Raw genomic sequence first — 14,086 nt, forward strand, 5'->3', positions numbered from 1 at the left:
AATCGTTGACACTCTGCAAGGGGATCACTTCTGATTCGGCGGACATCCGACTTCCATGATGTCGCCTCGTCTCAATCTGGCAGGCGTCAATCAGGTCACCGCCAATAACAATGCAGCTTCGTCGGCTCCAGTCGGTGAATTCTCGTAGAGCACTAATGCTAACGTTCATGCAGGCAACCAGGCAGTGTCCAGCCGATAGGAGCCGGAGACCACATGCTTCGAGATGCGACAGTCGCTGGCTGCGTGGTGCCTTTGTGGTAGTGTTGACCTTGATAAAGGCAACTGTTGTAGGTGTACCTTCGTACTTGGTATCTTGGGGCATCACGAGAACGCGTTGGTCAGCCAAGATCGTATCTCGGGATCAAGATCCATTGATTGATCCCTCTCTCTCCAACATTTCTGTGAACATCAATATCCAAGAGACCCCAATGCCCAACTAAATAAACCGCTGAATTTCCAGGAACCCTTTGCCCGGGATTTTAGTACTCATGGTGTTTATTTACACGATCTTTGATTCGACTTCGGTGCTGACACTAACAAACTAACCCCACCGTGCCACCTCAACCCCGCCATCACTATTTTGACCGTGCTCAACATTATCACCATGTCTGCCCCACACGACCTCCCCATGGAACTTCCCATCATCGACCTCGACGTCTACCTCGACCAGGCTCTCGACTCGCCTCTCGTCCAGGAAGAGTGCAAAAAAGCCGCCCAGGCCCTCATAACCTATGGCGCTCTAGTCCTCCACGATTCGCGTGTCTCCGAAGATGACAACACGACGTTCCTCGACCTACTCGAAGACTACTTCGCCCAGCCTCAGGACCGGCTAAAGGAAGATGAGCGTCCTGAGCTGGGGTTCCAAGTGGGCGTCACGCTCGAGAATACCGAGAAACCCAAGTGCGCCGTTGACGAACCGTGCCTCGACGTCATCCAGAGGCTAGCCGAGTCGGAGCGACCCCTGGACATATCTGCTCACCAGCCCGATCCCAAGTGCCGCTTCTTCTGGCGGATGACCGAGAAGCCGCCCTACGAGACAGAGTTCCCCGGCTTAAATGCCGAGAATGTCGTACCACAAGCCCAGACCATCAAGAATCGATGGGAGCCTGTAATGAACAAATGGGGAACGTCAATGAAGAGCGCGTTAGTGTAGCCCCCTTCGTTCTTTCCAAATTTCTTGAAGATGCTGTGCATAATCCCTCAGCTACCCGCGAAACGTAGACGACAATGCATGTGCGTAAGCTAACCATCTCCTCGGTCGGGCGATTAGGGTTACCGGTCTTGCAGAGATGGCAGCCGTCGGGCTCGGCCTCCCGGCGGAAACATTTAGCGCAGCGGGAAAGTACGGGTTAGTGAACTCCGATCCCTGACCTTTTTACGAAGGATCGATCAGTTTTGTGGCTTGCTTTAATTCACTTGCTGACGACATACCCCATGTCCTTCCTCCTGAGTCTAGGCCTCACCTGCTAGCCCCAACCGCCTCCGACTTGGAAAAGTACGGCGAGAAGGACACGATACTTGCAGGGTTCCACACCGACCTGAACTTCCTGACCATCCATGGTCGCTCGCGATACCCCGGTCTCCACATATGGGCCCGCAACACCGGAAAGCGCATTGCCGTAAAAATTCCCCCAGGAAACTATCTTTTAGTCCAGGCTGGAAAGCAGCTTGAGCACATCACGGGAGGGCTCGTTAAGGCTGGATATCATGAAGTTGTCGTGAACGAGAAGACTCTGGACGTTATCGCCCAGCGCAAGGTCGACTACCCCGCACGACCTCTGGTCCGCATCTCCTCGACCTTCTTCTGGCACCTGTCGTCTGATTTTGATTTGGTGCCCATTCCGCAACTTTCTGAAAAGGCCAAGGAGATCCGTGCCCAACAGCTTCAGATTGGGAGAGATGAAGGGAAGGAGGTAGAATACCTACCAATGAAAGTGGGCAAACAAGTTCAGAAGTATGTGTGCCCGGCCGAAGAAATCAAAAAGAAAAAAGCTTTCGCGTTCTGCATTCCTAAACCGCCTCCTTGCGCCGTTGTTCTGTGGCTGGCTAACACACTCGCGTAGTGAACTGAGACACATTGCATTGCTGGCATGAGGCGCCCAACATGTCTCAAACAAGTCGTGATGGTCGTCGATGATGACATGAGGCGCTAAATGCGACGGGCCGAGACCAAAGGGGCTTTGTTTGTCCTGTACGTCGTACTACATAGCACATGCCATGAGTGCATATTTTCACAAGGAAAATCTATACCTGGTTGTGATCTATTTACGAACGGGACAAGAGGAGATTGAAGGTTTGTATTCTTCGTGTCTCTCGGAAGTATACCTCCCCTCCCTACATGAATAGAATGTCCGTTTGCCCACCATCCAAGCTTCTGGAATCAATCATGTTTCCGTATGCAGTAGGTGCCACTTACAAGCAGTTTTTTAATGTATTGGAATTATTTTCGGTATATCCACGCATTGGGTTGGTGATCAATGTCAAACATTCTTCATAGCCTCCCTTGCTTGCATCACCGATCCAAGATAAAGCGCAAGGTCTAAGCTCAGGCTACGAACGGATCCGTCGGATTGGCAATCAGAAGTGCCGACAGGCATGATTGCAACATACCTCCTCGTACACGGTAGAGCCACATCTCGACACACCGCCGGAGCAGATGACGAATCAATAGCGACAAACTCTCAAGAAGCAAAATTTTTCTTCTGTTTGTTGGGTCTGAATGCCTCTGGCAAATTACGAAAAGTCGGAGTGAATGAGATAACTGCTGCGGCTTATTTGCTACGATGATATGTGAGAATTGCACGAAGTACTACTCGCATACTGCGGTTGCTATAAGTCTGGTGGTGGCTTGCTTTTTTGGAATGACGCGAGTATTCTCCTATGCCAGGCTCTCATTCGAGAGTAACTCGCACCTCCTCGAGATAACTGCTGCACCAAGCGGGAAAAAAGGAGAGGAACACGGCTGGCTGTTGTTCATGAAACATGAGTCAAGGGCTCTTGACCGATTTCTCAATCTTCGACTGGTCCACAGGAAATGTCACTGGCTGAAAGTGCTCGGAAACCCGGAAAATGATGTTGGTGTCACCGCTGAGTTGTCCCTTGAGCTGACTTGGAGGGAAGGTAAGCCGATATATCTTCGAGGGGTCCCCTGGTAGGTTGCGAGGGATGATGGCGCAATCGGGCAGGGCAGCCAGGAGCTTGCCCTTGCAGTCCAATCGGCGACGGGGAAGAGGCTCGAAACGGAGAGAAAAAATTTCGTGATCTTCCGTATGTTTTAAAACGGATCGATGGTGTTTTGCCTCAACGGAGGATCTGATTCTTTGGAATCTGTTGAGGCCGTCGCTAAGCAGGTATTTGATATGAAATTGCAAATGTTTGGCATGTTAGTTGTCTTGACTCTTGGGCACACACATTCGGGCTGGCCACCCTGTTTATGCGATGCCAAATATGATCTGTCGAAAATAAGAGCTGGTGGCTTTCGTCGCTTTTCATATCTATGGGATTGCTTCGTATTATGACCATCGAAGATAGCCTCTATCTATAAGTAGTTTAAAAGGTTGATTGTGCCTGGTGCGTAGTGGGCCAGATAAGAAGACAAAGCTAAAGATAACAAGACTCGACATTATCGCCGAATGGACGTCCCCGATTTCATCACTAATGAGCAATTTAATTCCCCGGGGACCATACGAAGCCCGATGTCTTGCCACTAGCGAGGTTTACATAAGGCTTTAAAGCATAAACTTGTGAAGTTTCTTGGACGCCAAGCAAAGCCTTCTCCACTCATTGGTTCGCTTGACAGCCGCATACCCCAGCTTTTTATCAGCCTGGCAGTTGATACCACTTGCGGCGCGGTGAGGCTCGTGACCGAAAAGGAAATAACGCCATTTTCGTTCAAAAGCACCCAAAAAGCTGAGGATATTGCTACTTGGCTGCGCGATGACTCCTCTCCACTCGAGACGACACAGCGTTACGTCTGAGGTGCCCATTCCCGACAACAAGGCACCACCACCCCAGCCTTTGATCATTCCGTGCACTTCTATTGAGGCAATATCATAACTCCGTTGCGACCTCTAGTGCAATCCTTGGGCCCCTTTTAATTCCCAAAGTGCCAAACGCTTCCGAGCTAGTGGTGGCCGGGAAAGTCTTTTTTCTTTTTTTCTTTTTTGCCCTTGTGCCTCAGCCGTTTTGGAGATCAACCGACCGTCTCGGATCGCCGTGGCATCCGCCCGCCCCTAACAAGTCGAAGTAATATACACCCTTCCGGGGGATTGCGTGCTTTGCTGCCCGGCTTTGCTCAACCCCTCTGTGTACCTCGACGACAGATCAGCCCGCCCCCGTAAGATTTAACACAAACGGTACGAGACGGGTACTGCCCCTTCCCGCCGGGGCCTCTCTCTTTGTCCTTCCTCCCAATTCCTAGCACGCCATTGTTATCAAGTTCGCTGGATCAGAAGTGTGTCTCTTTCCGCCAGTGTCTTTCAAATGATTGACCTGGCCACACGGCGAATGGCAACATAGCCCCTCCGGGTTGCGAGAATCTGGCGTGAACAATAACCTTTCTTTGGCATTCGACGACGCCATAGGGCTGGATTACCAATTCGTTCCCCTTTCCCCCTTGCGTGTGTGTCGTTGTCTTTTCTTCTTTCCCTTTTATCTGCTTTCTTCTGGAAGCCCCGTGGCTCATTTTCCCGAAGAGCCTCGTCATCATGGTTTCCCATCAAAACCAGACGTTTGGGACAACATCTTCTTCCTCCACCTCACATCCACCCTCTTTGTCCAATATGCCCGCCGCCATTATCGATCAACCCTCACGAGACAACTGTGACCGTCGGAGATCCCAACATTCGTCTGCCTTACGACTGCCTACCGTTGCGCCAGAGCTGGTTGGCAAAGCAGTAACCCCGTTCTTAAGGGACCACATTCCCGGACTATACTCTCCCTTCGGAAAATCACAGCAGCAGCAGGAGGGGCAGCAACTGCATAATCACCATCACCATCACCATCATAGTCATAGTCATCAACAAGATCAGCAAACATCATCGATGGAACTGCTCGCCGAGAAACAACCTTCGAATACGAAATACTGCTACAGACACCGGCCCGATGCGAAATGTCGAAGAGTGGCAGACGAGACAAAGATGGCGATGATTCAGAGGGTAAGTTAAGAGTTGATTTTCTCCGGGTGCCGTTCTCTGTTAGCCCTTTATGTATGCCATAATACATGTACCAGGGTGGAGTGACCCCCACGTTAACAAACTCCGATGTATATAGGAACTCGACACACTTCCCTCCAGTGATCGAGAAGCCATTTCAAACTTTTGGTCTCTCTTTTCCGCATCGCCTGCTAAGCATCGAAACCTGATGCTGCAAGGAATCATCACACAATGTTGCTTCCCGCAACTCTCCACCGTCGCACGTGAGGTCCACGAACAACTCAAGATCGATTTCCTAACAGCGCTGCCGCCCGAAATTTCCTTCAAGATCCTCTGCTACCTCGACACGGCCTCACTATGTAAGGCTGCACAGGTCAGTCGACGCTGGCGTGCGTTGGCTGACGACGATGTGGTATGGCACCGGATGTGCAAACAACATATTGATAGGAAGTGCACGGCATGCGGTTGGGGTTTGCCGCTGCTTGAGCGCAAGCGACTGCGGGACTGGACGAGGCAACGACAGCTGGCCAACAGCATCCGCGCGACCCGAGAGGCCGACGGTGCCGACAGCGAAGATGCCCGGCCCGCAAAGAGACAGCGCCGCGACAGTTCCTCGGACGGACAACAGTCTGTCGAGGTTGTTGAGAAGCAACCCAAGTTCCGCCCCTTCAAGGACGTATACCGCGACCGCTTCAAGATTGGATGGAACTGGAAGTACGGGCGATGCGCGATCAAGACATTTAAGGGGCACACTAACGGTATTCTCTGTCTGCAATTCGACGATAACGTTCTTGCGACCGGCTCGTACGACTCGACCATCAAGATTTGGAACATCGAAACCGGCAAGGAAGTCCGGACGCTGACCGGCCACACTGGTGCCGTACGCACGCTGCAGTTTGACGACAACAAACTCATCAGTGGCAGCTTCGATAACACCATCAAGATTTGGAACTGGCAGACGGGCGAGTGCGTCAATACGCTCCAGGGCCACACGTCAGGAGTCATCTCGGTCCACTTTGAGGACAAGTATCTCGCGTCGGGCTCCATAGATAGGAGTGTCAAGGTCTTCAATTTCGAGACGCGTCAAACTTGGTGCTTCCGGGGCCATGAAGACTGGGTCAATGAAGTACGCATGGACTTGCCATCCCGCACAGTGTTCTCCGCCTCGGACGACTGCACCATCAAGATGTGGGATATGGACTCGAAGCAGTGCATTAGGACATACACCGGCCACCTCGGCCAGGTGCAGCAACTAGTCCTCCTCCCCGATGACTTCGAGCCGGACGAGGATACCGACACGATGGACAACGTCTCCGTCACTAGCGGCCGTGGAGGAACACCGTCCGGGTCCCAGCGCCATGGCTATCATGGCCATGACCACTCCCACCGTGATCCGACTCCGCACCAGGAAGATCGTGCTGCTTTCGGTCCTCTTTTCGAATACGATTCTCAGCGACCGCTTCCCCCGCGATACATGCTCACGGCCGGCCATGATAACAACATCCGCCTCTGGGAAATCGCCACGGGCAGGTGCATCAGGACCATGTTCGGCCACCTCGAGGGAATCTGGGGTCTCGCAGGAGATACCCTGCGTTTCGTCTCTGGCGCCAACGACTCGAGCATCAAGGTGTGGGACGCCCGCTCCGGAAAATGTGAGAGGACGTTCACTGGGCATGCTGGCCCGGTCACATGTGTGGGGCTGAGCGATAGCCGGATGGCGAGCGCGAGTGAGGACGGTGAGGTGCGGATCTACATCTTTGAAGGAAACGGCAACAACCTGGAGGAATACGGCACCCCGGCCTAGAATGTCTGCCTTCGAGACATTCATCTTTTGGCGGATCGGGTCTTGCTGGCCTAGTTTGAACCCATTTTACACGCGATTACTATCTATGTTCTTTCCTAGCGCGGCGTCTTTTCCTTTCTTCGGCGCTTGGAGTTCTCTTGCTATTACAGACCGTGTTAGACGCCTTCAACGGCTGGCTAGTTTCTATTTCAGGGTATTCGGAGTCTGGGATACCCCTTTTTATCTCTTTGATTTTCCTATTCCCCCTTGTTCGATAGCGTCATATTGATGGTCGGTTACTTTTGCAAACAAAACTAGGAAGGAGTTTTTTGACGAAAAAGACAAAACAATTTAGGAAGGAAAACGGGCGTCTTATTAAGAACGGATTATCGACCAGTATTATTTCTTTGGCTTGGGATAATGGAGGAGTCTTATTGGGATTGATGGCGATGATTTCTTATGATTTGAAGCTTCGGGTTTATTAACTAGTCCGAGAGCATAATGCCATATCTGCTTAAACCATGAAGATGATGAGACTGGAGATGGATTTGTGCTTGTTGCCTTTGTGAATAATACTTCGTACGCCAATGTACTTCTGAGACATAGACATGAGACCTCAGACAATCCGCCGAACCCTAAGCCGCGCCCATCAATGTCGCCATCGTCCTTGGCAGGACGGAGACGGACGTGAACAATACGGCTTTACAGCTGGCAAGTTATCATTACCAGCTGGAGGTCCTGAGATTGATGGCTGTCATTGGTGCGGGTTCTCACATCGTGTTTTCTTTCTCTCTTTTGCCAATGCCTCGGCAAACCCCCGGCAAACGCCCCGCCGATAATCCGTCGGAACCTCGCCGAGTGCAGCTCAAGGAGCTCCGAGCTCTTTCCAAGACATTTTCTCGGGAACGAGCTCTCTCAAAAAAAAAGTCAGGGCAAAATTGCCCCGCAGGCTACTCCGCTTCCAACGATTGCAACCTGCATCCTGAACTTACAAAGTACGTACCGATCTGGTGCCAATTGTTGATTTCTGACTTTCATTTTGTTTTTGTTTTCCAATCAGCAGCTCTTGATTATCTAAGAAACTCACGCCTTCATCTTTTCGCCTCCCCCCAACCCGCAAAATCACAAGCTCGGCTCGTGGTCGGTAAGCCGAGGGGTAGATCCAAAACGGCGAATGAACTCTCGTGGGTCGCGGTTTTCTCCCACCACGAGACTTGGATACTCGAGGTACCCAGTTATTCGTTAGCTGGGCTTTTATCGATAGCCGAGCCACGTCATAATCACGGGCATTTCATAGTCTTCGGCAAAGGAGAGGGAAAGATGAGAGAGAAAGATAATTTGCAGGAAGTTTTGGCAGAGAGATGCAAGCAAGCTTTCACAAGGGGGGGGCGTGTGTGGAAGAGGGAAATGTAGAGTGGGATTACTGGATAGGGTACAATACCCTTGGATATGTCAAATGGCTTCATGAGGGGAGTGTGACTCTTTTTTCCACAAGACCTCTAGGCGTTCGGATTCCGAGCGGAGAAGCAGTTGGGGGAAAAGTTGGAGAAAACGATCGTTCGGCTTGTTTAATAGCGAGGTATTCTGCTACATTACCTCGCTCTAGGTCTACACTAACCAGTATGGATCTGCTTCTTTCGTGGGGATGGACCCTTGTGGGACACACTCCGTACAATGATATGTTGTAAGTGGTCGATGTGGGGAAGGGGAAACAGAGGGGAATGACACTCTGATCGAGAGAGAAGAGAGCCCCGGCTCGAAGGTTCCCTGCCTGCCACCCCGTTCATGTAGGTACACGCGACTTACACACCCAGCAATTTTGGTAGCTCGCCGGCAGTGGAGGCGAAGAAAAAAAAAGTAGTGCACGCCAGGAATCTAGACCCTAAACACACGCCTGAACAGCCCACGTTTCCTTCCCCGTTTCTCCGAAGGATGGTCCTGTGAGTATCCGGTTCCTTGCGGCCGGCTTGTGGGACTTGTGGCACATGCTTCGTTCATGCTCCACTACGTCAAAGACTCACCTTGAGAGGGCAGGCTTGGACTGGACTTGCGGCTTGTTGCCAATGCTTCGAGCTATATCCGATCCGGGGCCTACGCTCTCTCATTCGTCGATGAGGCAAGGTCACTCTTCATGTTAGGTTTGCAAAACCCAACCGCAATATACATCCAGTCACAGTCATGACTGAACCCAGAGCTCTTGTTCTTGGAGGTAGCCGCGGGTGAAGCGAATGGCACATGACAGTCCCAGCTCAGGGTCTACGCTACTTGGTAGTCTACCAGCTCTCTTCACGCTCTCTCTCTCTCTCTCGCCGTACCATCTCGGTCCCCGTTCTTCCGGGGGGCGTGTACGGAACAAGATCTTGTGGGGTTCGTTAGTCGCAGACTTCGAGATGCGTCATTCTCGAGAGCAACTTTGGCTCTTCCCCCGTCCGGCTTTCTCTTCCTTCTTCGTGTCTTCCCTTCGAATCGTCTTCCGCTTTCGTAGCCTTACTTCGTACTTCAGAGAGGAAACTGTGCCATTGATTTTCATGCCAGCCCCCGCGGCACCGCTCGGTGTATGCAGGATCGGAAGCGCACAACACGCCGACACGGTATCATTGATCCTCGCTTCCCAAAACCTCAGTGGAGCTTCCTCTCAGTCCAAATCATCCAACTCGAGCCTAGCACCATGCTCCATTAGGGAAAGCCATCCAAGGTCCTCTTCGGCAGTGTACAATGTACCCGCAAGCTGTTGCGACCGAAAAATCACACACCCCCCCAGAACCTTGCTCCCCCCATTGACCATTGCGCCCCCTCCAAACATACCCACTGGGCGGCGTCGGAAAGGAAATATACCTGGAAGTTAGAGCGATGAAAATGCGCCGAGGATATATTTTTTCGCTTCTCTCTCTGTGTCTGTTCCTTATTATACCCTTATTCCCTGTAGCTCCCAAGCGCGAAAGTGGCTCCCTCTTAAATTCGAACTTCTCCGATCCGGAGCGGAGTGTGAAGAAGTAACCTGGTCCAGAAAGCCGGCAAGCTAGTCGTGATCTCATAACTGCCGCCATCTCCTACCACCTCTTTTTCTTAAACCTTCCTCCCCTCTTCCTTTTTCTTCCTCTCCCTTTTTCTTTTCCTTTGACTCCCCGATTCAATTGACATTTTTTCTTATCTGATCCCCTTCCTCTTCCTTGGGAACACTTCTGGGTCTTCGAGCTTCTCTTGGTGATATCTACAGCTTCGCGCCTATTCCGTCATCGTCCTTTTACCGCGGGCCACAGAAAAGTCCAAAAAAAAAACCCTTTCCTCCGGATTCCGTGTAAATCGATTTTTAGCTTGTGATCGTCTCTCTCTTCCGGAGTTCATACATTTACCCACCCCGCCCCCCAAGTGAGAAGGAAAGGGTTTTGATAGAGAAAAAGTCGAGGGGATCCGAATTTGTGTTGTGTTTATTTCTATTTATATATTCTGTTCTTTATTCTCATTTTTTGTTGTTCTCATCCACACATCTTGAACGTTCGCAATGGCTTCTAAAGCGGGTAACAACGGCAGGGCGCCGCCCACGGTTGCCACCAACCTCATTGGTATGCGATTGAGTCGATTTCTCAACTGGAGAGTCATCTTCAAGCGCCCTGGGAGCATGCTAACGTTGTTTTGTTCTTAAACAGCCGGTGGTGGTGCTGGTATGATGGAGGCCCTCGTGTGCCATCCTCTCGGTAAGTCCGCCCTCTTCTCGCACCTGAAGAAAGTGCGGGACAGCCTCCAAAAGGAGCCAATTGATCGCTAAACAGCAATCCAGATACCATCAAGGTCCGAATGCAGCTTTCCAAGAGGGCGCGTGCCCCCGGCGAGCCCAGGCGCGGCTTCATCAACACCGGTATCGGCATCGTGAAGAAGGAGTCCCCCCTCGCCCTGTACAAGGGTCTCGGCGCCGTCTTGACCGGTATCGTCCCTAAGATGGCCATCCGATTCACCAGTTTCGAGGCCTATAAGCAGCTTCTCGCCGACAAGGAGACCGGCAAGGTCAGCGGAAAGGCCACTTTCTTCGGTAAGTTTTTTGTTTGCTGTCAAAACACATCCTTCTGTGTGAGCCGAGCAAAGAAAGGCTAATATTTTCTTTCTCAAAAAAGCCGGTCTTGCTGCTGGTGTCACCGAAGCCGTCGCCGTCGTCACCCCCATGGAAGTCATCAAGATCCGTCTCCAGGCCCAGAGCCACTCCATGTCCGACCCCCTCGACGTCCCCAAGTACCGCAACGCCGCCCACGCCCTCTACACCGTCGTCAAGGAGGAAGGTTTCGGCGCCCTCTACCGTGGTGTCTCCCTCACTGCCCTCCGACAGGGTTCCAACCAGGCCGTCAACTTCACCGCTTACAGCTACTTCAAGGACTCCCTCTACAAGTGGCAGCCCGAGTACATCGGCCAGAACCTCCCCAGCTGGCAGACTACCCTCATCGGTCTCGTCTCCGGTGCCATGGGTCCCCTCTCCAACGCTCCTATCGATACCATCAAGACCAGGCTTCAGAGGAGGGCTGCCGAGCCCGGTGTTAGCGCCTGGAAGAGGATCACTGCCATCTCCGCGGAAATGTTCAAGTGAGTTGTGCCCATTCTGACACTTGCTGTTAATCGTCGCGATTAGTCATCTCTCGACTTGTGAACGTCGAGAGAGAGAGGATGTGAAAGAAACCGAGACCGTTACTGACTCGGTAAATCTAGGCAAGAGGGATTCCACGCCTTCTACAAGGGCATCACCCCCCGTGTCATGCGTGTTGCCCCCGGCCAGGCCGTCACCTTCACCGTGTACGAGTACCTCAGGGAAATGATTGAGAAGACCCAAAAGGCGACCCTCCTCGGCGACCAGTACGAGGAGTAAATATACGCCAACCCTCCCTTAACGAAAAAAAAAAAATATTATATATACATACGTTAGTACATATATCAGCCCCCTTCATCACCACCCTCCGGTGGATACCATCGAAGAAGGATACGACAGGACATTTTCGGGATCTCATTGAAACATAAAGTTGGGCGGATAGCGCTGCTGTGTGGTTAGAAGAACAAAGCATTTCTTTTTAAAGCATTTTGGTGCGGTTTTCGGGATGTGGGGAGGAAGGGCAAAGGGCGAAAGGAAAAGCTCATATAGAGATGCCTTGGTTTTCTTTCCTTTTGTTTTTTTTTTCCTTTTTCTTTTTTGTTTTCCTTTGCGTCCATATATACCTTCTCGGAGCCTTGCATAACATCGCACAATGGAATTTAGGTTAACAAGAACAATTGCCATGACAATGAGGGGATATGATCATACAGGAGGCCGTGACCATTCGTGACCATTGAAAACACTTTGTGGGAGCACAAAACTCGGGAGGAAAAGGAAATAAGAGTGGCGGGAGAGGCTATGGTGGATAGTATAGAGTAACCATTGTCATCACTTCTTTCTTTTTAGCCTCAGACGAGGATCGCGAGGCACGTATCAAGAGCCGCGATTCCCCTTTCACCTACCAGGGCGCTTGGGGCGACTGAAACCTTGCCTGACCTGAGCGACGGGATGCAGCTCCGCCAAGACGCTTTCCTCCGTAACCTCGCTCGGCTCCTCGACTTCGAACTTCTTCTCGATGTTAAGGCCACAGTTCGACGTAGCAACCTCCAAGACGGCCCTCTTCATTAGGGGGTACAACATGCGGTTCTTGATGGCCTTATTGCCAGCGGTTGCTGGGCAGGTGTAGATGAATAATACCGGGCTAGACTCTGCGCCATTGTGCGTGTGAGTGTAGCGGTAGAAAGTGAAGCGGGGCTCAGTATCCGAAATGACCCTGGTGAGTTCATTAATAGAATTAGGCCTCGGGTTCTCCTGTACGAGCTCCACGCTTTCGGTCTGGGGGTTGATTTTCTATTTTGGTCCCCTCGTCAGCATCTGCACCGAACAACGTGGCACGCTTTGTTGTTATGGGCGAAGGGGTTTTTCTTATGTTTATTTTGGTAACTCACCAACATGACCGCCACGCGTCCTCCTTCCTGCCCCACCTCGGTGATGGCAGCCAGCGCATCCTCCTTTACTGGCATAGCAAAGTGCTTGCTCAGATGAATCTCCTTCTTCCCGCTTCCAAATCCGGCCTCCATCTCCGCCCTCTTAACGGCGCCTAGGCTCTCCTCCTCCTCAGTAAGGGGGGCCGCGAGCTTGGCGTGGGCATCGTGCTTCCTGAAGCCCTCAGCCGTCAACTCCTCCGGGGTGGTTGCGAATATGGATTCGCGGAAGTGCTCAGATCCGAGCTCACGGACCAGGGTCAGACGAGTAGAGGCGAAAAGGGTCTTTTGGCGGACAGGGGCAGTGTCGGGAACGTAGGTTATGGCGACGAGGCGAGGGGAGGTGGGGTAGCGGCGGAGGATGATGTAGAGAGCTTCCTTGGGTTGGAGGTGGGGTGCCAGGAGAGACAGGTTGGAGTCGAAGTCGGAGGATGCGGAGGTTAGGAGCTTAAACGGGGAGAGGGATTCATTGGCGATGTTAACGAGCAGACCGAAATGGGAGACGGAGGTGAGCAGGTCGTTGAATTGGGAGACTAGCTCCTTGGAAGCTAAGAACAGGGGTCAGTCAGCTGGCGTCCCAATCAGGCGGGCGGAGAGGGGGACGGGAGACATCTTACCGGAGATTCCTGACTGCATCTTCAGGCAATTCGGAATCTATAATAAGAAAGTAAACCGAGAATGAAAGTAGGACAAGAGATTGTCAAGGAAGGTCGGGATGAGGGTGGAGATAGACAGTTGGGCTCTGCCCATTGACATAGACCTGGCTGGATTCAAGGCTAATAGCGCAGCCTGAGACTCTGAGACTCGCTCGGCCCCGCCGTGCCAGGGGGAGGAGGGGTAGTTTTCACGTGACTTTGGCGGGGTCAGAGGCAGGAAGATCAAATACAAAGCACTTAAGAGGATTCACGTCGCGGCCTATCACCGCGTTTGTGGTCCATGTACTCAGTAATATTATAATACAGCATGGAGCGTACCGATCCTAGAATACTACCCGGGCCTTCGGGTACGGCCTGATCAATCCTACAATTTGTGTTTCCATCTGATTGGGTCCCTTGCGAGATGAGAGCTGTGGCCGGGCCAACTGCTGTCCAGTTCCGCAAGCATGGCTAAGCTACCAAGAAAGTGTATGAAGTAATGAGCAAGTCGAGGCTTGGAC

General features: G+C 51.9%; 4 protein-coding genes across 4 annotated transcripts; 3 read left to right on the top strand and 1 right to left on the bottom strand.

The window, feature by feature from the left end:
- Positions 1–604: 604 nt before the first annotated feature.
- SAPIO_CDS5941 (uncharacterized protein) lies at positions 605–2,094 on the top strand (the record flags this gene model as incomplete). The annotated part of the gene is made up of 4 exons (XM_016788168.1): positions 605–1,143; positions 1,271–1,348; positions 1,457–1,954; positions 2,064–2,094. 4 exons carry the CDS (start codon positions 605–607, stop codon positions 2,092–2,094), a joined length of 1,146 nt encoding a protein of 381 aa, XP_016642484.1.
- Positions 2,095–4,706: 2,612 nt separating this feature from the next.
- SAPIO_CDS5942 (putative E3 ubiquitin ligase complex SCF subunit sconB) lies at positions 4,707–6,957 on the top strand (the record flags this gene model as incomplete). Its single annotated transcript, XM_016788169.1, has 2 exons — positions 4,707–5,156; positions 5,272–6,957. The coding sequence occupies 2 exons, from the start codon at positions 4,707–4,709 to the stop codon at positions 6,955–6,957; spliced, it is 2,136 nt and encodes a 711-aa protein (XP_016642485.1).
- Positions 6,958–10,438: 3,481 nt separating this feature from the next.
- Positions 10,439–11,785, top strand: SAPIO_CDS5943 (uncharacterized protein; the record flags this gene model as incomplete). Its single annotated transcript, XM_016788170.1, has 5 exons — positions 10,439–10,499; positions 10,584–10,631; positions 10,715–10,963; positions 11,046–11,505; positions 11,629–11,785. The coding sequence occupies 5 exons, from the start codon at positions 10,439–10,441 to the stop codon at positions 11,783–11,785; spliced, it is 975 nt and encodes a 324-aa protein (XP_016642486.1).
- A 615-nt stretch (positions 11,786–12,400) lies between these two features.
- SAPIO_CDS5944 (Cofilin tropomyosin-type actin-binding protein) lies at positions 12,401–13,566 on the bottom strand (the record flags this gene model as incomplete). Its single annotated transcript, XM_016788171.1, has 3 exons — positions 12,401–12,796; positions 12,895–13,478; positions 13,548–13,566. 3 exons carry the CDS (start codon positions 13,564–13,566, stop codon positions 12,401–12,403), a joined length of 999 nt encoding a protein of 332 aa, XP_016642487.1.
- Between the last annotated feature and the right edge of the window lie 520 nt (positions 13,567–14,086).

This window comes from Scedosporium apiospermum (assembly GCF_000732125.1).
Source record: "Scedosporium apiospermum strain IHEM 14462 chromosome Unknown SEQ_SAPIO_0099, whole genome shotgun sequence".
Lineage (NCBI taxonomy): Eukaryota > Fungi > Ascomycota > Sordariomycetes > Microascales > Microascaceae > Scedosporium > Scedosporium apiospermum.